At 50.7% G+C, this 19,152-nt stretch overlaps 1 protein-coding gene across 7 annotated transcripts in view; it reads right to left on the reverse strand.

Annotated features, from left to right (window-relative positions):
- TAFA5 (TAFA chemokine like family member 5) overlaps positions 1–19,152 on the reverse strand; it is a 311,243-nt gene that overhangs the window by 60,705 nt on the left and 231,386 nt on the right. For 2 of the 7 annotated variants that reach the window (XM_028827576.2, XM_028827579.2), the window contains exon 4: positions 8,320–8,645. The exons of the other annotated variants lie outside the window; for them this stretch is intronic. In XM_028827576.2, the coding sequence (XP_028683409.1) occupies positions 8,613–8,645 (33 nt within the window). In that variant the 3' untranslated portion in view covers positions 8,320–8,612. Of the gene's footprint in view, positions 1–8,319; positions 8,646–19,152 lie in introns of those variants that run through there. 7 annotated transcript variants of the gene reach the window in all.

A 19,152-nucleotide genomic window follows, 5' to 3' on the forward strand; every position in this document is an offset into this window, starting at 1 on the left:
TAGAGCAACGCTCAACACACAGGGCCCGGAGCTCCCCTCAGTCTCCTTGACCCCACCAAGAAGTGTCAGGGACCAAGGGCCGTCATGGAGCCACCATTGTCCTCAGGACCAGCCCCTTCCTCATGGCTGAAGATGCGCGTTCTGGGAACGAGGCCACCCCCGTACCGCTGGGCTGTCCGGGATGGAGGCCGCCCCCGTACCGCTGGGCTGTCTGGGATGGAGGCCACCCCCGTACCGCTGGGCTGTCTGGGATGGATGGGATGGAGGCCGCCCCCGTACCGCTGGGCTGTCTGGGATGGAGGCCGCCCCCGTACCGCTGGGCTGCGCGGGCGCAGGGTTCAGGGATGACTCCATCTCGGCAGAACAGCCTTGGCAGGCGCGACTCAGAGCATCCCCGATGGCAAACCCAGCCCTGGGAATAAAATTACGCAGAAAAACTCACAAGTAAAATCCCCTAAACTCATCAAGACTGGTGCGATCACTCAAGCCAGACACAGTGTCCCAGGCCACAGAGCAACACTCGGCCGCTGTATGGCAGGTGGGGTAAGGTGGGGGCGTCGGCTGAGGAATGTGCAGACAGATCATTTGTTCATCCGTCAGACATTTATCCATCTGCCATGAACAAGGCTCCTGACTCAGGAGGGTGGCAAAGATGAATGGAGGCAGGTTCTTTCCCTCAGGGTAGAGGAGCTCCCCCAACACAGCTGGGCTGGCAGATAGGACATCAGAGACGTCAGCGCCTCGGCTGCCCACAGCGGGGCCAACTCCCCTGCAGTCCGCTCCTGGCCATGGTACGCAGGAACCAGGACGCCCCTGGCAGCCCTCCGCCTCCTCCATGAGCTCAGGAGTGAAGACTGTTGTATTGGAGTAACAGACATGAAGATCCTGAGCCCACACCTGTGCATGGGGTCTTACTCGGCAGCAGGTTCTAGCAGATGTGATAGAGTTAGAATGGTGTCATATCAGATTAGGGTGGGTGCCACTCCCTTACAGGGAGAAGGAAATCTGGACTCAGGGCAGACACACAGAGCAGCAGGCCCCATACAGACAGCGACAGAGACCGGAGCCATGCGGCCACAGCAGCTGCAACAGGCAGGAGGACCCTCCACTGCAGCCTCCCGAGGGAGCACGGCCCAGCAGACACCGTGACCGCAGGTGTCGGGACCCAGAACCACGAGAACAGGTTTCTGTGGTTTGAAGCCACCGGGTGTGTGGCATTTTGTTCCAGCGGCTCCCGGAGACTCACACAGCCTGGACACTGTGCCTGACCCGAGTGAGTCCTGAGGACATTGACTGGAACCCGGGGGCTGCTGAGCCTGCATCCCAGGGCTGGGCTGAGGGTGGGACCAGGCAGCGCCGCTCCAACATCTCTGCACTGCCGGGGCCCCGCGTGTGGGCTGCGCGGAAGCAGCAGAGGGCCCTCCTCACACCGTCAGGCCCGTGGGCATCACCGCACCTGAGCTCCCGGCTGGGGACTCGGCCCTGCTGAGCATCCCAGGCCATCTCTCTTCTAACCCACCACACTGCCCAGTCCACCTTAATGCCTGCTCCACTGTGCTGCCGGCTCCACCACACCACCCGGTCCACCACGTCACCCAGCCTACCACGTCGCCTGGTCCACCACGTGACCCAGTCCATCACGCCGCCCGGTCCACCACGTCGCCTGGTCCGCCACGTGACCCGGTCCATCACGCCGCCCGGTCCACCACGTCGCCTGGTCCGCCACGCCGCCCGGTCCACCACGCCACCTGGTCCACCACGTGACCCGGTCCATCACGCCGCCCGGTCCACCACGCCGCCCGGTCCGCCACGCCGCCCGGTCCACCACGCCACCTGGTCCACCACGTGACCCGGTCCATCACGCCGCCCGGTCCACCATGTCGCCTGGTCCGCCACGCCACCTGGTCCACCACGTGACCCGGTCCATCACGCCGCCCGGTCCACCGCGTCGCCTGGTCCGCCACGCCACCCGGTCCACCACGCGACCCGGTCCACCACGTCGCCTGGTCCGCCACGCCGCCCGGTCCACCACGCCACCCGGTCCACCACGTGACCCGGTCCATCACGCCGCCCGGTCCACCGCGTTGCCTGGTCCGCCGTGCCACCCGGTCCACGACGACGCCCGCTCCACTGCGCCACCAGCTCCACCACTCACTCCACCCGTCTCCTGCTCCACCTGCTCTGGCTGGGGCCTTCCCTGTCCCCTCCATGTCCCTGTGTTAAGCTGGGCTCCGATTAAAACTGTGCTTGACTCTGCTGTCCGTGTCTTCCGCTGTGAAACAGGTTTCTCCACACCAGGGCCATCCGTGTGGGGGTCAAGTTCTTTTCCCAAACCCGGCAGGGGCCCCGTGCACCTGTGCCTGGTGAAGGATGAGGGGGCCTGTGGGGTGGGGCGGGACAGTCGGTGCAGCCAGACGCCTCCAGAGCCTGGTGGGTGCCTCGACCTCCCACAGCCTCCCAGCTGGAGCCTCTGGGAGTCCGTTTCCCCGTCTGTAACATGGGATAGGAACAGTGTTTACCCCCATCCATGGGGTTCTTAACAACAACAAATAGTTCAGCGTAAGAGAGAATGCAGGGCACCTTCTCCATTGCAGATTACAACTCAGAACAAAGAAGAAAAGCCACAGTGACCTTCCTCACCAGCTTCCAGAGGTGTTCATCCAGAAGGCTGCTGTGTTACTGCCAGGGCTGCCGTAACCGAGTACCCGAGACTGGACAGCTTGAACAAAGGGCATTCGCTGTCTGCAGCCCACGAGGCTGGACCTTTGGGTTCCACAGGTGTGGCAGGGCTGGCTTCTGAGGTCCTTCTCGGTGTGCAGATGGCATCTCTGTGAGTCCGCACAGGCTCAGCCCTGTGTGTGTCTGTGTCCTCACCTCCTCTTTTTGTGTCCTCACCTCCTCTTTTTGTGTCCTCACCTCCTCTTTTTAAGAAAGACAGGGTCCTCTTGAATCAGGGCCCTGGACCCCAAGGACCCCACTTAAGCTTCTCTCCTTTAAGGCCCCATCTCCAAATATGTTAAGACTGGGGGGCAGCACTTACACATATAGATTTGGGGGATGCAGTTCAGTCCATAAGAGCTGCTTTCTGAGGGGCTCCAGTTCCTACCCTCAGGGGTGAGGGCGGGAGGTCACTGAGCTCCACTGAGAACAGTCCTGCTGGCCTGTTGTGAGGCCTGCTGGGGGACACGTCCTCAGCATGGCGTCTACAGACCCCACAAGGCCACATCGCAGCCACCTCTTCTCTGTGAACAGCCCCCAACACCAGGGCTGAGATCTCGTGTGCGAATCTCCATCCAGGGGTGGACACAGGACACGCTGAGCCCACCCGCAGTCTCTGGGGTCTGTCCCTGGCTGAGAGCAGGGGCCGGTGACGGCGCTGGACCTTCACTGAGAGGGTTCTGAAGCCACGGCGCTGCCACATGCCACCACGTTAGGAAGGAGGCAGGACCAGGCAGATCCACCAACCGAGGCCAGGGGCACAGCTCCATCCCCGCCCCCTTAGTAAGCAGATCCCCTTGTGCTCACTAAGCAGTGGGAAACGGTTACTATTCCTCATAACCAGACAGTGAAGGATATTGCTGTGTCTTATCTGCAGACACACAGGGAGGGGCCCGAGTCTGAAGGCTCCGTGAGTCCCCAAAGCCACGCAGCCAATGCAGAAAGCCTGGCTCTGGGACCAGCTCCTCTGCCCCAGGGCCCCCGCTCCTGCAGCCACCTCCTGCCCTGCCGTCCTTCCAGCCAGGGAGGCCACACGCAGCGGTGGCGGGGGAGGTGGGCTTCTCCTTGGGGCTCCTACTTAGCGAAGCCACTGTTTGGTCCGGTTAGGGAAAGCATCCATTCATCCTCTCCAGGGTTGGAGGAGAGGGCCCTGCAGCGGGAGCTCCTCCCTGTGCTAATTAAGAACAAACCAGCTGGGGTGGGCGTGGGCAGCAGTGTCCAGGAAGACGGGCACTTGGTGGGTTCTAAGGAATCGGCACATCCGGGCACTGACCAGACTCCCACTAAAAAGCAGACCTGCAGTCCCGGACAGTCGAGGAGGCAGGGCCCCCAGAGCTTCTGCTGACTCAGCGCGCTGACGGCCAGATTGCTGCCATAGATCATGGAGTCATCGTGCCTCGCGCCGGGGAATAAAGGGAGCTGTGTATGGCAAATGCACGGGAGCTACTGTCAGCTCTGAGAGGGAAGGATGGCACCAGGAGACCCAGTCTGCAGGTAATGAAAGCAAGCCCACGGCAAACACAGAGAGGCAGATGGAGCCATCACATGCTCCTCCCCAGATCTGCTCAACATTTCATCCTTTATTGGTCATTACTGACCTGAATAGTGAGCTTGAAGATCAGTTATCACCTCTGGACACATCTGGGCTGCTACAGATGTCTAACCCTGTCTCAGCAATTACAGTGCTGGCCACTTGCCCACCCCAGAGGACACAGCACCTGCAGGCACGTGTCCTCGGGCTGAAGGCAGCAGACCGCCCTAACCAAGGCTGGGATTAGTGTGCACAGGCATTCACTACGCAGCCCTTCTGTGCCATGAGGCGGAGAGCTGGGGAAGGAGGCAGGGTGGGCAGTGCCAGGGCCCTGGAAAGAAAACCGTGTACTCTTTTGCTTAGCTTTGACAGAAGCAGGCTGCAGTCTCAACATTTTCTGCAAGCTGCCAAGCTGTAAGAACACATATTTCTCGGTTGGTTAAATAGTCTAGCTTACTTCTCTGGGGGAAAAAAAAAATCTTTAATTTAAATATGGGAAAATTATATTTCTGTCTTTCTGATGGTATTTTTCCTCTCTTTGCCTCATTGCTATCTTTGGGTCTTTGAGAAGTTCCTAGAAGCTTCCAGAAACTGGGCCCTGGTGCGGGGGAGGGTTCTCAGCAGTGCTGGGGTAGTGGTGGGCTGCCGTTTGCTATTTCTATGGAGCTGCTGCTTTTGTAGATAGGCCGTGATTTTTCCTTTTTGGAGAAGGGAGCAAAGCATCGTTCTGAATCATGAATACCAGGATCCAGGTGTGATACTCACACGAAGGGTGGCTTGGTTTATAACCCAGTGGTAAAAGGAGGAGCTGGTGACAATGAATTTGTGTCATCAAGGCAGAGTCCCATTTTGGCACTGAATTCTGAGCAGCGGCAAGGTCAAGGTGCCATGTCAGGCTGCCTGCGATGGCCGATCAACCCTCGGCACTGAAGGTAGAGCCACCAGTGGCGAAAAACATGGAGCTCCTGACAGCCAACCCAGCGGCCGCGTGGTTATGCATCCTGGAAACTAACACACCCTGCCTGGGCAATGTCGGCTTTTATACGTCTTAAATTAAAATAACCCGTTTAGGACTGTGCACATCATGGCCTCTCTCACTTAATAACCCGATGACTGGCGCAGACGGTCTCATGGGGGAGGCTGTGGTGCAATCACCCCCCACTGGTGTGAGCAGAGGGTCCTGGAGGGACTGAGCTGGGGGGCTCTGTGCCAGGAGCCAGGGGAGGCCAGAGGCAGTGAGATGAGGCTCAGGAGCACAGGCGCGGCCTTTGACCTTCCCTTGCTGTGTGCCCGGAGGCCCAGGAGTGGCTACCCCGGGAGCCGTGCTAACTGGGACGCCCGCTGGGCTGCAGGGCACATTCCGTGTCTGACCTGGGGGCCGCCCACAGGTTTGATGACGTCACAATCCATGCAGTGGTACATTTAAGATGTTTGTGTTTCACTGCTGAGAGGTATACCTCAATTTAAAAAATAATGTAGACATCACGGGCACCTCCTTCCTTCCCCGCAGTGACAATACGGCCGTCCCCGTGCTGGGCTCTAAGTGGTGTTCCCAGTTCTGCAGGCTCAAGAAGGAAATTTCACACTTGGCCCCAGCAGCCAGGGTGGAGGCACCAGCCCCGCCCATCCCAGGCGCACTGCAGCGGGTCACCCATTCCGTCCACTCCGAAGGTTGGTTGCTGGACTCGGCCTTGCTGAATTTTAAATGAGAGGGCCCAGGATCTCCCTCATGTCCGAGGGAGGCCGGAGCCCCCCCACCACAGCATTCCCCAATGAAGGCCCCCACGCAGGTGACCACAGGAGGCACAGCAGGGCTGCACAGTGACCGCAGCCCTCACTCATCACTCGGCATCTCACGCCGGGTCCAGCTCAACCTCAGCTCTAACCTCAGAGGCTGCAGCCCCCTGTGCTGGCCACAGAGAGGGGAAGTGGAAGCCGCCCTCCCTGGCCGCAAGGCTGCCCATCTGCCCTGCGGAGGCCCGGGGGCCGGTGCTCACACCTGGAGCCACAGTCACATCCAGCGCCAGGGAGCAGGGCTGGCATCTCCATCCCTGAGGCCACACCAGCCCCGGGAATCGCCCGCCTCTCAGGCATGTGAAGGACATGGTTCTGCCACTTCCAACCTTTCCCTTTCGTCCCAAGCCATAGTGCAGCCAGCTCACCCGTGCCCAGGCTCACCCAGCACAGTGTGCGGTGCCCTCTCCCAGCCCCAGGAGAAGATCCTGGCTGACGTCAGGGGCGACCACAGTGTCTCCGCGACTGCAGCTCCACAGCCTCATTCCGTTGGGAGTTCGTGGGCGGATGGCATTGAGGGGACCAGGGACAGCAGGCCAGGCTCAGAGGCAGCTTCAGCAACGCCTCCCACTAGGGCAGCTCAGGGTCCCTAAGGCCAGGCGCTGCCCTCCGAGCTGTGAGGGCCAAGTAGCTTCTGAATCTCAAGGTCAAAGCCCGGCCACGTTCTCAGGCTCCCTGTCTCACGGTCTTCGCCCTCTGTCCAAGTTCAGGACAAATGGCCCACTTGGGGTGGGACAGGCCTGTGTGGCCAGGTGTCTGGCCTCTGAGCTGGACACGGGGCAGGGTCCTCACATCAACAGAGGTCAGGAGACGGGCGTGGTGGTCTTGCCAGGGCAGCCCCCACCTGTGGCTGCTGTGCTGCCAGAGCAGAGCCCCAGGGGTCCAGGGGAGAGAGTGGTCAGAGCCCTTCTGCCTCAAACACCAGGCTATGCCGGGTACCTGCGTGCTGCAGTTTTACTGAGATATGATTCACACACAATACAATTCGCCGCTTAAAGTGTCAATTCAGTGGTTTTCAGCATATGCCAGAGCTGGGCAACCATCACGATAGCCAACTTTAGGACACCTTCATCTGCCCGGAAGAAACGCCGTTCCCGTCAGCAGCTGCTCCCCGTCTCCCTCCCGGGCCCTGGCAGCCACAGGCCTGCTTTCAGCCGACGTGACCTGGCCCGTTCCGGGCGTTTCACGTCACTGGGCTCCGACAGGGCAGACTTGTGACTGGCTTCCCTCACTCAGCGTCATGTTTCCGAGGTTCATCCGTGTTGTTGGTTCATCAGGAACGCCACTCCTCTGTAAGGCTGAATAGTGTTCCAGTCACGGCTGTGTTTGAAGGTGTATTTCCGCGAGTCTGCTGACGGACACCTGGGCGCTTTCCGCTTTCCGGCTGCTGGGAACGGTGCTGCCAAGAACAGGCGTGTACAGGTTTGTGTGTGGACGTGCTCTCATTTCTCCTGGGGGGATGGACTCTAGGAGTACGACTGCTGGGTCCCTTGGTAACTCCATCATTTTCAGCCACTGCCAAACTGTCTTCCAAAGCAGCTTGAGTACAGATTTCAGATTCTCTCAACAGAGAGTGACTGCTTTCTGCTTTCCAGACAGACGGCGGATCTTCATTCCTATTAGCATCCTTTCAGTCAGCCCAAAAGGAAGTCAGATAAAAATCAAACATGAATGAACCCGAGCGGCCTCCGTGTGCGTGTTTTGGTCGCCCGAGCGGCCTCCGCGTGCGTGTTTTGGTCGCCCGAGAGGCCTCCGCGTGCGTGTTTTGGTCGCCCGAGCGGCCTCCGTGTGCGTGTTTTGGTCGCCCGAGAGGCCTCCGTGTGCGTGTTTTGGTCGCCCGAGCGGCCTCCGTGTGCGTGTTTTGGTCGCCCGAGAGGCCTCCGTGTGCGTGTTTTGGTCGCCCGAGCGGCCTCCGTGTGCGTGTTTTGGTCGCCCGAGAGGCCCCCGTGTGCGTGTTTTGGTCGCCCGAGCGGCCCCCGTGTGCGTGTTTTGGTCGCCCGAGCGGCCTCCGTGTGCGTGTTTTGGTCGCCCGAGAGGCCCCCGTGTGCGTGTTTTGGTCGCCCGAGCGGCCCCCGTGTGCGTGTTTTGGTCGCCCGAGCGGCCCCCGTGTGCGTGATTTGGTCGCCCGAGCGGCCTCCGTGTGCGTGTTTTGGTCGCCCGAGAGGCCTCCGTGTGCGTGTTTTGGTCGCCCGAGAGGCCTCCGTGTGCGTGTTTTGGTTAGTCACTTCTTGACAGTGACTATCTCTGCCATTTTTTCTGGCTGCTTCAATTTCGTATTTTGGGAATTCTCTATTTGCGGACTTTGCCCATCTTCCTGTGGACTGTGCGTCTATCACAAGGTTATGAGACACGCTCGCCAGCTGTGATCCACCTCCTTCTCCCCACGCTGTGATCTGCCTGCCTTCTTCTCCCCACGCTGTGATCCGCCTCCAAGCGTCATGCATGTGACTGGACTGTCCTATGTTTGGGGTTCTGAGGTCAGTCAGGTGGCTAGAGGAGATCAGGGGCTCCAGCTCCCAGCTCCTGGGTGGGATCCCAGCTCTGCGGTTCGTGGGTGGCCTTCAGGACGTTACTTAGCACCTCCGTGCCTCCATTTTCTCATCTGTAAAACAGGATGAGAACAGTCTGCAGCCCATGGGCAGATGTCAGAATGAATGAGTTAATCTACCTGAGTGCCTAGGTGCACAGGGTCAAGCGTTTGCTGTCATCACGGATTTCTCCGATTGAGTTTACAATTGCAGCGTTCTTCCTCATGCCACACGCAGATCAATACTCCTCTCCACTTCCTCCTGGTCATCTCAGAGTTTCCCTGTTATCGTTTACTCTGCAATCCTGGGGGCGTTTAGTTTTGAACATGGTGTGAGGTAAGAGTCCAACTTGGGTTTTTCCCCAAATCCAAAGCTGATTTTCCCAGCAGCTGCTGCTGGGGACCCTGTCCCATCCTCACTGATTTGAGACGCTCACCGCATCCATAGTCACCTCTCAGGGACACCTGGGTTCATTTCAGGGCTGGGCTGTTCACTTAGTCTCTTCTGTGGATCAGAAAGCAGCAGTCAGAAGAACTAACATTTTAGCATTTAATTATGTGCTGGGACTTTGCCACACATGGTCCTTGTGTTAACTCCGGAGGCGGGTCAGTGGTGGGACCCAGGCTTGGGCCAGGCAGGCGGCCCCCAAAGCCCAGAGCCGCTGACACACTGCCCAGAGCCCAGACAGCTCCTCTCCTGCTGTTCACACACGTGTCTACACCAGCAGGACGAGGACACCCAGGTGAGTCTTCCGTTACAAAGTGTTCTTAGACGCCCGAGACTGAATTACACTCTGGGATATAGCATAAAATCATCTTGTGAAATTCTGAAAACCCATGGGAAACTGGATTCAAATCTTACTAAATATAAACATTAACTTTTGAAAGAACAGACGGCCTCACGACATCTCGGCCTCCCCTCCTCATGTCAGCGTCTACGGCATCTTTCATTTGTTCCAGACTTTTCTCATTTCTCATGGGAAGGCTTTGCACTTCACCCAGGTGCCAACCATTTCTTACTCATGTTCTTTCAAGTTACTTTCTGTTTTCTGCTGTGATCAATAGTCCTCCCCTCTCATTTATTTCATGAATTTATTGGAATTAAATCATTATCGTTTGAAACACGTGTGCTTGGACAGTCAGCAGCAACTGGTTTTTGTGTATAGTAGCTCCCTTTTTTGCATATGCAAAGCGGATTTCTCCTAAAGGTGACCAGCAGATTCACCAGTTTCCCATCCTGACCAACACTGGGCAGGCGGTGGCCGATTCCAGCTCTTGGCAAGTGGCGCTGAAGAGCTTTGATTAAGTCTGGTCCGGAGGTTGGCAAACTTGTGCTGCAGAGTCAGACAGTCTATGCATTTGCAGCTCTGGGCCATAGGTTCTCTTCTCACTGCTGAATTCTGCTGCTGTGGCTCCCACCCATCTGCAGACAATGTGTGAATGAACAAACGGATGGGCCTGATTGGGCCTGAAGGCTGGAGTTTGCTGAACACAAATCTCCACCACAGACTGGTGGAAACTTTAACACTGGATACAAGCAGATACAACTTTCTAGACTCATACGCGGGCCAGTTTACTGAAATCTTATTAGTTTCCAAGACATTTCAGCCAATCTCTAGAGTTTCTAAAGCACCTGCTTACCTCGCCGGCAAGTAACAAGGATCGTATTTTCTCATATCACACACAGATGTGACTGCATTCGCCGGAACGTCTAAAAAGTCATCATGCAGGACTCCTCTGAAGGTTCCATTTGAAGAGACACAGGGCAACTGGGTTCTGTGTCCCAAAATCTCAGAGCTGGAGGCTCCCTGGAGGGGTTACAGCTGGGGCCCGGCCGAAGCACACGCTGGCTTGGGTTTCAGATGGATGCTGGGCACTGGGTGGGCCTGCCCTACCCTCCAGGCTGACTGGAAGTCTGTGGCTTTTGGTGCTTTTACTCATTTGATTTGTTTTTTAATGAGTAAGACTGTGTCCCCCTAGTGACTTTTCCAGCATCTATTGAATTAGAAGACTTATTAAAAGATTCAATCTGGTGATATAGTTTGTCATTCTACCTGATTTTGAAATACAGGCATACCTCAGAGATATGGTGGGTTCAGTTCCAGACCACCGCAATAAAGCAAATATCGCGATCAAGTGAGTCACACAAATTTTTGGTTTCCCAGTGCGTATAAAAGCTATGTTTATACTATACTGCAGTCTACTAAGTGTGCAAAAACATCATGTCTAAAAAAAGTACATACCTTAAAAATAAGTTAGTGCTAAAAATGCTAATGATCATCTGAGCCTTCAGGGAGTCGTCATCTCTTTGCTGGAGGAGGGTCTTGCCGCAATGCTGATGGCTGCTGACTGATTAGGGCAGTGGATGCTGAAGGTTGAGGAGGATGTGACAATTTCTCAAAATAAGACATTAAAGTTGCTGCATCAATTGACTCTCCTTTCATGAAAGAGTTCTCCATAGCATGCGATGCTGTTTGAGAGCATTTTAACCAGAGAAGAACTTCTTTCAAAATTGGAGTCAATTCTCTCATACCCTGCCACTGTACTATCAACTAGGCTTATGAAATATTCGAAATTCTATGTCATCATTTCCACAATGTTCACAAGCATCTTCACCAGGGGCAGATTCCACGTCAAAAAACCACTTTCTGGCCGGGTGCGGTGGCTCACACCTGTAATCCCAGCACTTTGGGAGGTCCAGGCAGGCGGATCACAAGGTCAGGAGATTAAGACCATCCTGGCTAACACGGTGAAACCCCATCTCTACTAAAAACACAAAAAATTAGCCTGGCATGGTGGCGGGTGCCTATAGTCCCAGCTACTTGGGAGGCTGAGGCAGGAGAATGGCATGAACCCGGGAGGTGGAGCTTGCAGTGAACCAAGATTGCGCCACTGCACTCCAGCCTGGGCAACAGAGCAAGACTCCGTCTCAAAAAAAAAAAAGAAAAAAAAAACTTTCTTTGCTTATCCCCAAGAAGTACTTCTCCATCTGTTCAAATTCTATCCTGAGATTGCAGCAGTCCAGTCCCCTCTTCAGACTCCACTTCCAAATCGAGTTCTCTTCCTACTTCCACCACATCTGCAGTGATTTCCGTCACTGAAATCTTGAACTCTCTCAAAGCCATGCATGCATGCATGAGAATTGGAATCAACTTCTTCCAAACTCGCATTAATTCTGATGATTTTGACCTCCTCCCATGAATCACAAATGCTCTTAATGACGTCTAGAATGGTGAATCCTCTCCACAAGGTTTGCAATTGACTTTGCCCAGGTCCATCAGAGGAATCACGATCTAAGAGAGCTACAGCCTTATCTAATATATTTCTTAACGAACAAGACTTTAATGTCAAAATTACTCCTTGATCCATGGGCTGTGGAATGGATGTTGTGTTAGCAGCGTGAACACAGCATTCATCTCCCTGAATATCTCCATCCAAGATCTTGGGTGACCAAGAGCATCGTCAATGAGCAGCCATATCTTGAAAGGAATCTTTTGTTCTGAGCAGTAGGTCTCATCAGTGGGCTTAAAAGATTGAGTCAACCATGCCATACACAGATGTGCTGCCATCCAGGCCGTGTTGTATGTTGTATGGGGGACAGGCGGAGTAGGTTTGCTTAATTCTTCAAGGACCTGGGGTTTGCAGAATGGAAAATGAGCTCCAGCTTCAACTTCAAGTCACCAGCTGCATTAGCCTCTAACAAGAGAATCAGCCTGTCCTCTGGGGCTTCGAAACCAGGCACTGACTTCTCTCTAGTGGGAAATCTCACAGTTGGTGTCTCTCTGCAATAGAAAGCTATTTCATCTACATTGAAAATCTACTGTCTGATGGAGCCACCTTCATCAATGGTGCTAGCTAGATCTTCTGGGAACTTACTGCAGCTTCTCCATCAGAACTTGCTGCTTCATCTTGCACTTTTATGTAGTGGAGACAGCTTCTTTCCTTAACCCTCATGAATCAACGTCTGTTGGCTCCAACTTTTCTTCTGCAGCCTCCTCCCTTCTCTGAGCCCTTCACAGAATTCGAGAGACTTGGGGCTTGGTCTGGATTAGGCTTTGGCTTAAGAGAATGTTGTGGCTAGTTGGATCTTGTCTGCAGACCATTAAAACTTTCCATCTCTTTCTTATCATTCATATATTCACTGGAGTAGTACTTGTAATTATCTTCAACAATTTTTCCTTTGCTCTACAACTTGGCTGACTGGTGCAAGAGGCCTAGCGTTCAGCCTGTCTCAGCTCTCGTCACGCCCTCCTCACAAAGCTTGATCATGTCTAGCTTTCGATTCAAGGTGACAGATGGACGCCCCTTCCTTTCACTTGAACACTTAGAGGCCGCTGTAGGGTTATTAATTAGCCTAATTTCAATATTGTTGATTCAGAGAACAGAGAGACCCATGGAGAGGAGAGACGGGACTGACGGGTCAGTGGAGCAGTCAGAATGCATCCATCCATTAAGTGTGCCATCTTACACGGGCGTGGTTTGTGGTGCCCCAAAACAACTGCAATAGTAACAACAAACCTCAATGATCACAGATCACCGTAACAGATACAGTAATAAAGATTGAAATATGGGGAAAATTACCCAAATGTGACACAGAGACACAAAGTGAACGTATGCTGTTGGAAATAGGGTGTTGTCAGATTGGTTCAAGGCAGGGCTGCCACACACCTTCAGTTTGTGAGAACGGCAATATTTGCAAGGTGCAATGAAGCAGAGCACAATAAAACAAGGTGGGCCTGTAGCAAAACGCACTTTCGTTGCTCACGTAAGTTCCACTGCGTTGCACATGGCCTTTTCCTTTTTCTTTTTTTTTTACAGTCTCGCTCCGTCGCCCAGGCCAGAGTGCAGTGGTGCGATCTCGGCTCACCGCAACCTCTACCTCCTGGGTTCAAGCGATTCCCCTACCTCAGCCTCCTGAAAGTAGCTGGGACTACAGGCACATGCCAACCATGTCCAGCTAATTTTTTTGTATTTTAGTAGAGATGAGGTTTCACCATGTTGGCCAGGATGGTCTCGATCTCCTGACCTCGTGATTTGCCCACGTCGGCCTCCCAAAGTGCTGGGATTACAGGCGTTGAGTCACTGCGCCCGGCCTCTTTTTTTCTTTTAAAGGACTCAGAATTCAGTGTGCTGTTATTTTATGTAGGTGTGGGCAATGTGTGTGCCACGCAGTACTGACACCAGAGGACGTGCATTCCAGGGACACGGATCCCCAGATGCGGCTGCTGCCCCCGGGACAATGCCGGGTGGGTGTACGCAGCCTCGAGGCTGCTTGTCGGAGGAATCGCGTGCCTGACACGGTGCCTGGCCCACATCACAGGCTCAAAGTCTTTGTGGAAGGAAGTGATTATTAGCACTTTTTAATCTTTTGGGACACTTTCTATATTTCAGTTCCTGAATGTATATTTGTATATTCTATATTTAAATTTATATTTACATTTTAAAATATATAAACTTAAATATAAACATAAATTTATATTTATATTTTATATAATTAAAAATTATATAAACAAAAATTTCCAGATTTAGTGATCAATACACTAGCTACACATACACTTGTGAATAATTTAATGTTTCCTTTGCTCTACAACTTGGCTGACTGGTGTAAGAGGCCTAGCGTTCAGCCTATCTTAGCCTAGTAATCTGATTCTTCCTTTCAGGTTTATAGTTATGAATTTATATGTTATACAGATTTATATTTATGAATTTATATTTTACATGAATTTATATTTATATGACTTATATATTTATAAATTATATATTACAACATACATTTACAAATAAATATATTATTTATACATATAAAATATTATATGTTTATAAATAAATATAAAATATTTTAGTTTCTAAAATAAACTAGATGATTTTCCATATTTCCCAGTATTTGGGAAAAGAAACCTGAACACTAAATATTTGAAGCAGTGTGCCTATTAAAGTATTTCTGTCTGAAAATTTTACTGAAGAATATTAACATTTATCCATTCCTTTGTTACCTTTGGTAGTTTTTCCCCTAGAAAAAATATATATTTAATCAAAATTTCCAGACTTACTGATCGATACACTAGTTATGCATACACTTGTGAATAATGTTTCCTTTGCTCTTCAACTTGGCTGACTGGTGCAACAGGTGTAGCTTTCAGCCTGTCTCAGCCTAGTAATCTGATTCCTCCTTTCAGATCTATTTTCTGATATAAAATAATTTATGGAAAGAAGTAAAATCACATTTTTATAGGTTTGTTGAAGGTACAATGATACACTCTATGCCTTTCTTTTAAAAATTCATTAATATTTCTTTTCAGCTTTACCAGCTGTTTTCTCCTCTTTGAGAGGAGGGGTGATTTTTTCTCCCGCTTAAGTTCTTTGTGTTCACTCTTTCTGATTTGAAGATAAAGGCATTTAAAGACATACATACACTGATGAATAGCTCTTTCACTGGATCTGTAAAAATACCTTGTGTTATTGCTATGACCTTCTACTAAATGGGATATCAATAACTCAAATGCATATTATGATATTGTTCAGTAGTGCTGGTCCTGCTTAAATCATTTTAACATACGAATTCATCCAATGCTTACAAGAGCCCTAGGAAGTGGTATTTTGTCCATATTATAAATGTAGACACTGAGGCATAGAAAGGGAAGTTTGCTCCAAGTTAAACGGCTGGCAGTTGCTCCATCCGGCACTGGACATCAGCAGATGGACTTCAGACACTGCACATGACCTTTTGTGAGTGTGGCTTCTTCTTTCATTACAACTTTCAATCAACAAATTATAAGAAAGTCCTGGTTAATAAGGCTTTTATTTTTTGGTGTAAGTCTCAATTTTAAATACAGTGTGTTCTCACTGGAAAAGAGGGCCAGTGCATTTCTTCTCCTAGTGTGATTTAACTTATGACTTGGTTTATGGCTCTTTTTGTAGAGATTTCAAAAATGATTGAAAATTGCAAGCAGCCTTGTTTGTATACTGTAATTTAGATATGTGGGGCTCAAATTCAGTTTTAGTTAACTGTAGTATTCAAAAGATCTAGGCACTGTTTCTTTTTATTGTTGTTATTGGTGGTGTTTTCTTGACCTTAATATAGATTGGAAAGTTAAATCTCAGCTAAAAATTGTGTTTCTGATCATATAATTTGTAATTGTGTTTACATCATCTGTTCTTATGTATGCTAATCAATGCATAATGATTTCTAAATGTGACACTTTCATTACAGTCTGAACTGTAAGACATAAACGTGTCAATAAGTAAATATATCAATATATGACAATATTGTTCCAATTTAATGTTTTACCTCTCAATTTCCTTTCAACTGCATTTGCCTGATTTATCTTTATTTACTTATTTTTTGCTTTTAACCTTATTTTTTTTTGGTAGGAGTGCCCTTAGAAGGCAACACATATTTGGCTATTTTCAACACTTGATTTGATAGTCTTTGCTTTTTAATAGAGGAGACTAATCCATTTACATTTGTTGTCTTCACTGATAATGAAATTCTATCCGAATATTATGATCCAAGTTGATTTCTGGTTATGTTCCCTTCATGATTGGTCTCATCTTTACACACATGCACAAGTGTCACTTGCTTTTTACTCTCAGTGGTTTAGTTGAAATTATATTTTTGTGTATATTTGTGATAGCCTTTATGTTAAGCAAACTCACTCTTAATGACTACATCATTTCTCTAACGACTGAAATCATCATGGCTCCTTCTATCCCATGAGTGACTCCAGCCTGCCACTGCCTGTTTCCCACAGCCTGTAAAAAAATAATAATAAGCACTATCTATGGAAAGCAATCTTGTCCTAAAGATTTAAGGGCAGAGGTAGCTCTGAAAATAGATCTCTGTTAGTTTAATTAGAGGTTACAGTCCAGGTTACTTTCATGCACCAATTATTTTTCATAATATAGAGTATATTAAATAATAGTGCTGTGAATCTTATGTTCAATTTTATAACCATAGTTACAGCAATTATTTATATCCAGCCCCATGTATTCAACTGATATCAGTGGTCACCATTAATCATCTTCTATGTGACCTTTTCAATGTTCAGCTCCTGATGTTTCTCTCTTTCCTGATTGACTTGAGTGCATCTTTTCCTCAATTTTTCAGGAAAGGTGTGTGGGTGGTATGATAAATGTACCTGACAGCAATAATTTAAGCATACCCTGAGAATGACCCTGTATGGCAGACACACCTGAATGTGTGCTTTGAGCTAGGGAATCCAGGGGTGGCCAACCCAGAGATTCATTCTTTGTCTATGGGGAACATCTGAGCCCCCAACCCATCCTATGGAATATCCGTTCTAAGGAACATGGCCTACACAGGGGATTGAGGCTCCGGATTTGGGGTTGAATGAAGATTGCCAGGTGGAGCCTGCTTGGGGAAGATGCTATTTGAAAATGCTATACAAACTGCAAGCTTTTTGCATGTGGTTGTGGTTTTCCTGCCCAGCCTGCCGCCACTGGGCCATGCAGTTATTCCATCCAACCCACCACCACTGGACCAGTGATTGTCCTGTCCAGACTGCCACGACTGGATTGTTTCTGTATGTAAGGCAGTCCACCTGTCCATCCCAGCGCCACTAGCCTCTCTCCCCCGTATGTAAGTGCCCCCCTTCAACCCCCCATGTCTCATTTGCTGGCTCTGGGTCTCTTCTTCCACCTCTTGAACCCGGTGCCATCCCCACTGGTGTCAGTAGGGGGTTCAGCATAACTGGAAAGCTTTCTAAATCCTCGCAAATCTAAAGCTGTCTTATTTATTTACTTTGTCCAAAATCAACAAAACAAATAGAAATGAGAACAAATTCATAAGTAAAACGATTTTTCAATCAAATTCTTTACATAATTCTCCCTCTTGTCTCCTGGTTCTATGTCTCACTGAGTTCAGAGGACAGCTTGAGTGTGTGTTTGTGGGGATTCTTGGTCTCTTGCCTTTTTATTTTCTTAATATCCCCTGGATGGTTATCACAAGGGTTTCCTTTGTTCTTGAAATTCAAAGATATCACCATAAAATGGCTAGGTCCAGGGTGCTTTTGTTTGGTTTTTCATTGGCGGTTTCCTCCAGCTCAGGTAACTTTCTTTCCGACACTATGTTTTTCACTCTGATGCGATTCTCCCTTCTGTTGGTGCCATTGAGGTTCCCCCTCAGGAGCGTACATGACTCTTGGGTTGGATATTCATCCTCTGTCCTCCAGATCTACCATCTTCTCTTGCTCTGTTTGGTGAATTATCTCTCGGTTTTAAGATTAGTCCCCTTATCACTGTTTTGATTTTCTGCAGTTATATTTATGTTATTGCAGCTCCCAATACACAACGAAACTCTATGTTTACATCTTCGGTGTCCCTGTATCCATCTTCTATTTCATTCAGCAAACACTTGGACATCTGCCTTCATTCTAGGTCCCTCCTCACCTTTGGGTTCCTGGTTCCTGGGTCACAGCTATGCAGTCCATCTCTGTGACACCAACAAGCAGACACTTTCTATAAAAGTCTCATCTGTTTACTGCAGAGATCTATTTTCAGAGCTACCTCTGACCTTAAATCTTTAGGACAGGATTGCTTTCCACAGATAGTGCTTATTAGTATTTATTTATTTTTTTTTTACAGGCTCATGCTTGAGTTTTGACTTTGAGGCTTAAAAAAAAAAATGCTCTTTTGAACAGGCAGAGGTCAATCAATCCTGGTCTAGAATTAGCCATGGGGCATGGCGGGGAGCTAGTCTTCAGTCTTGCTCTGGTTCCTCCAGGTGTGGGAAGGCCTGCCCACTCCAGGATGGCCTGAAAGGTCTGGGTGATGTGCAGCAGGCCCTGATCTTCACAGGACGCCCGGCAGGCTTCTGGCCAGCTGGAGGCGGCTCCTCAGGGCTGGGCTCTGCTCCCTTTTGGGAGGTCAGACTTCTGTCTAAGCTGCAGAGTTTTCTGCTCCTTTGGAAATGAGAGCTGAATGGAAGAACACAGGTCCTAGTGCGCTCCTGGCCCTCTTGCTTGCTGCTGCCCTAGCTAAGAGGCTCTTCTGCCATCTCTGTGCCTCTTCTCTGAAACTCACCTCCACCCACTGCCTCTCCTCCCTGCCGTGCTGCAGGCTGGGAGCTGAGTGTCTGCAGGACTGAGCAAGGGACACCCCATGGGTGGGTAGGGTTCCATCTCTTCCTGCCTATGAACCCTCTGATCACCAGTTTCTAGGTCCTACGGTTAGGCCCAGGCCTGAGAAGGAGGCCCAGGGCTTTGTCTGCATTACAGGAGGTCACTGTCGTAGCTGGGGCTCAGAGGATAAGGTACGGTCTTCCACACCTGTGAGCCCAGGGGGCTTTTCCCAGAGCTCAGCACTTACTTGTTTCTTTCTTTAGGTCATGGTGTTATTGACAGTTTTTCTTATTTCCAAAGCATATGTAAAACTGGACAGAGGCTGTGCAAGGAGTGAGTGTATGGCTGCATTGATCCAGAAAGCCACCAAGGCTTCTATGGACTTGCAGGGAAGCCCATCTTCTCTCTCCTCCAAACGCTGGAGAAGCTCGTTCTCTCTGTGAGTGGAGGGTCCCGGGCGTGGGGAGGAGGGAAGCTGCAATCCCCCACTCATCCGGTTCTCC

Source organism: Macaca mulatta, chromosome 10 (assembly GCF_049350105.2).
Source record: "Macaca mulatta isolate MMU2019108-1 chromosome 10, T2T-MMU8v2.0, whole genome shotgun sequence".
Lineage (NCBI taxonomy): Eukaryota > Metazoa > Chordata > Mammalia > Primates > Cercopithecidae > Macaca > Macaca mulatta.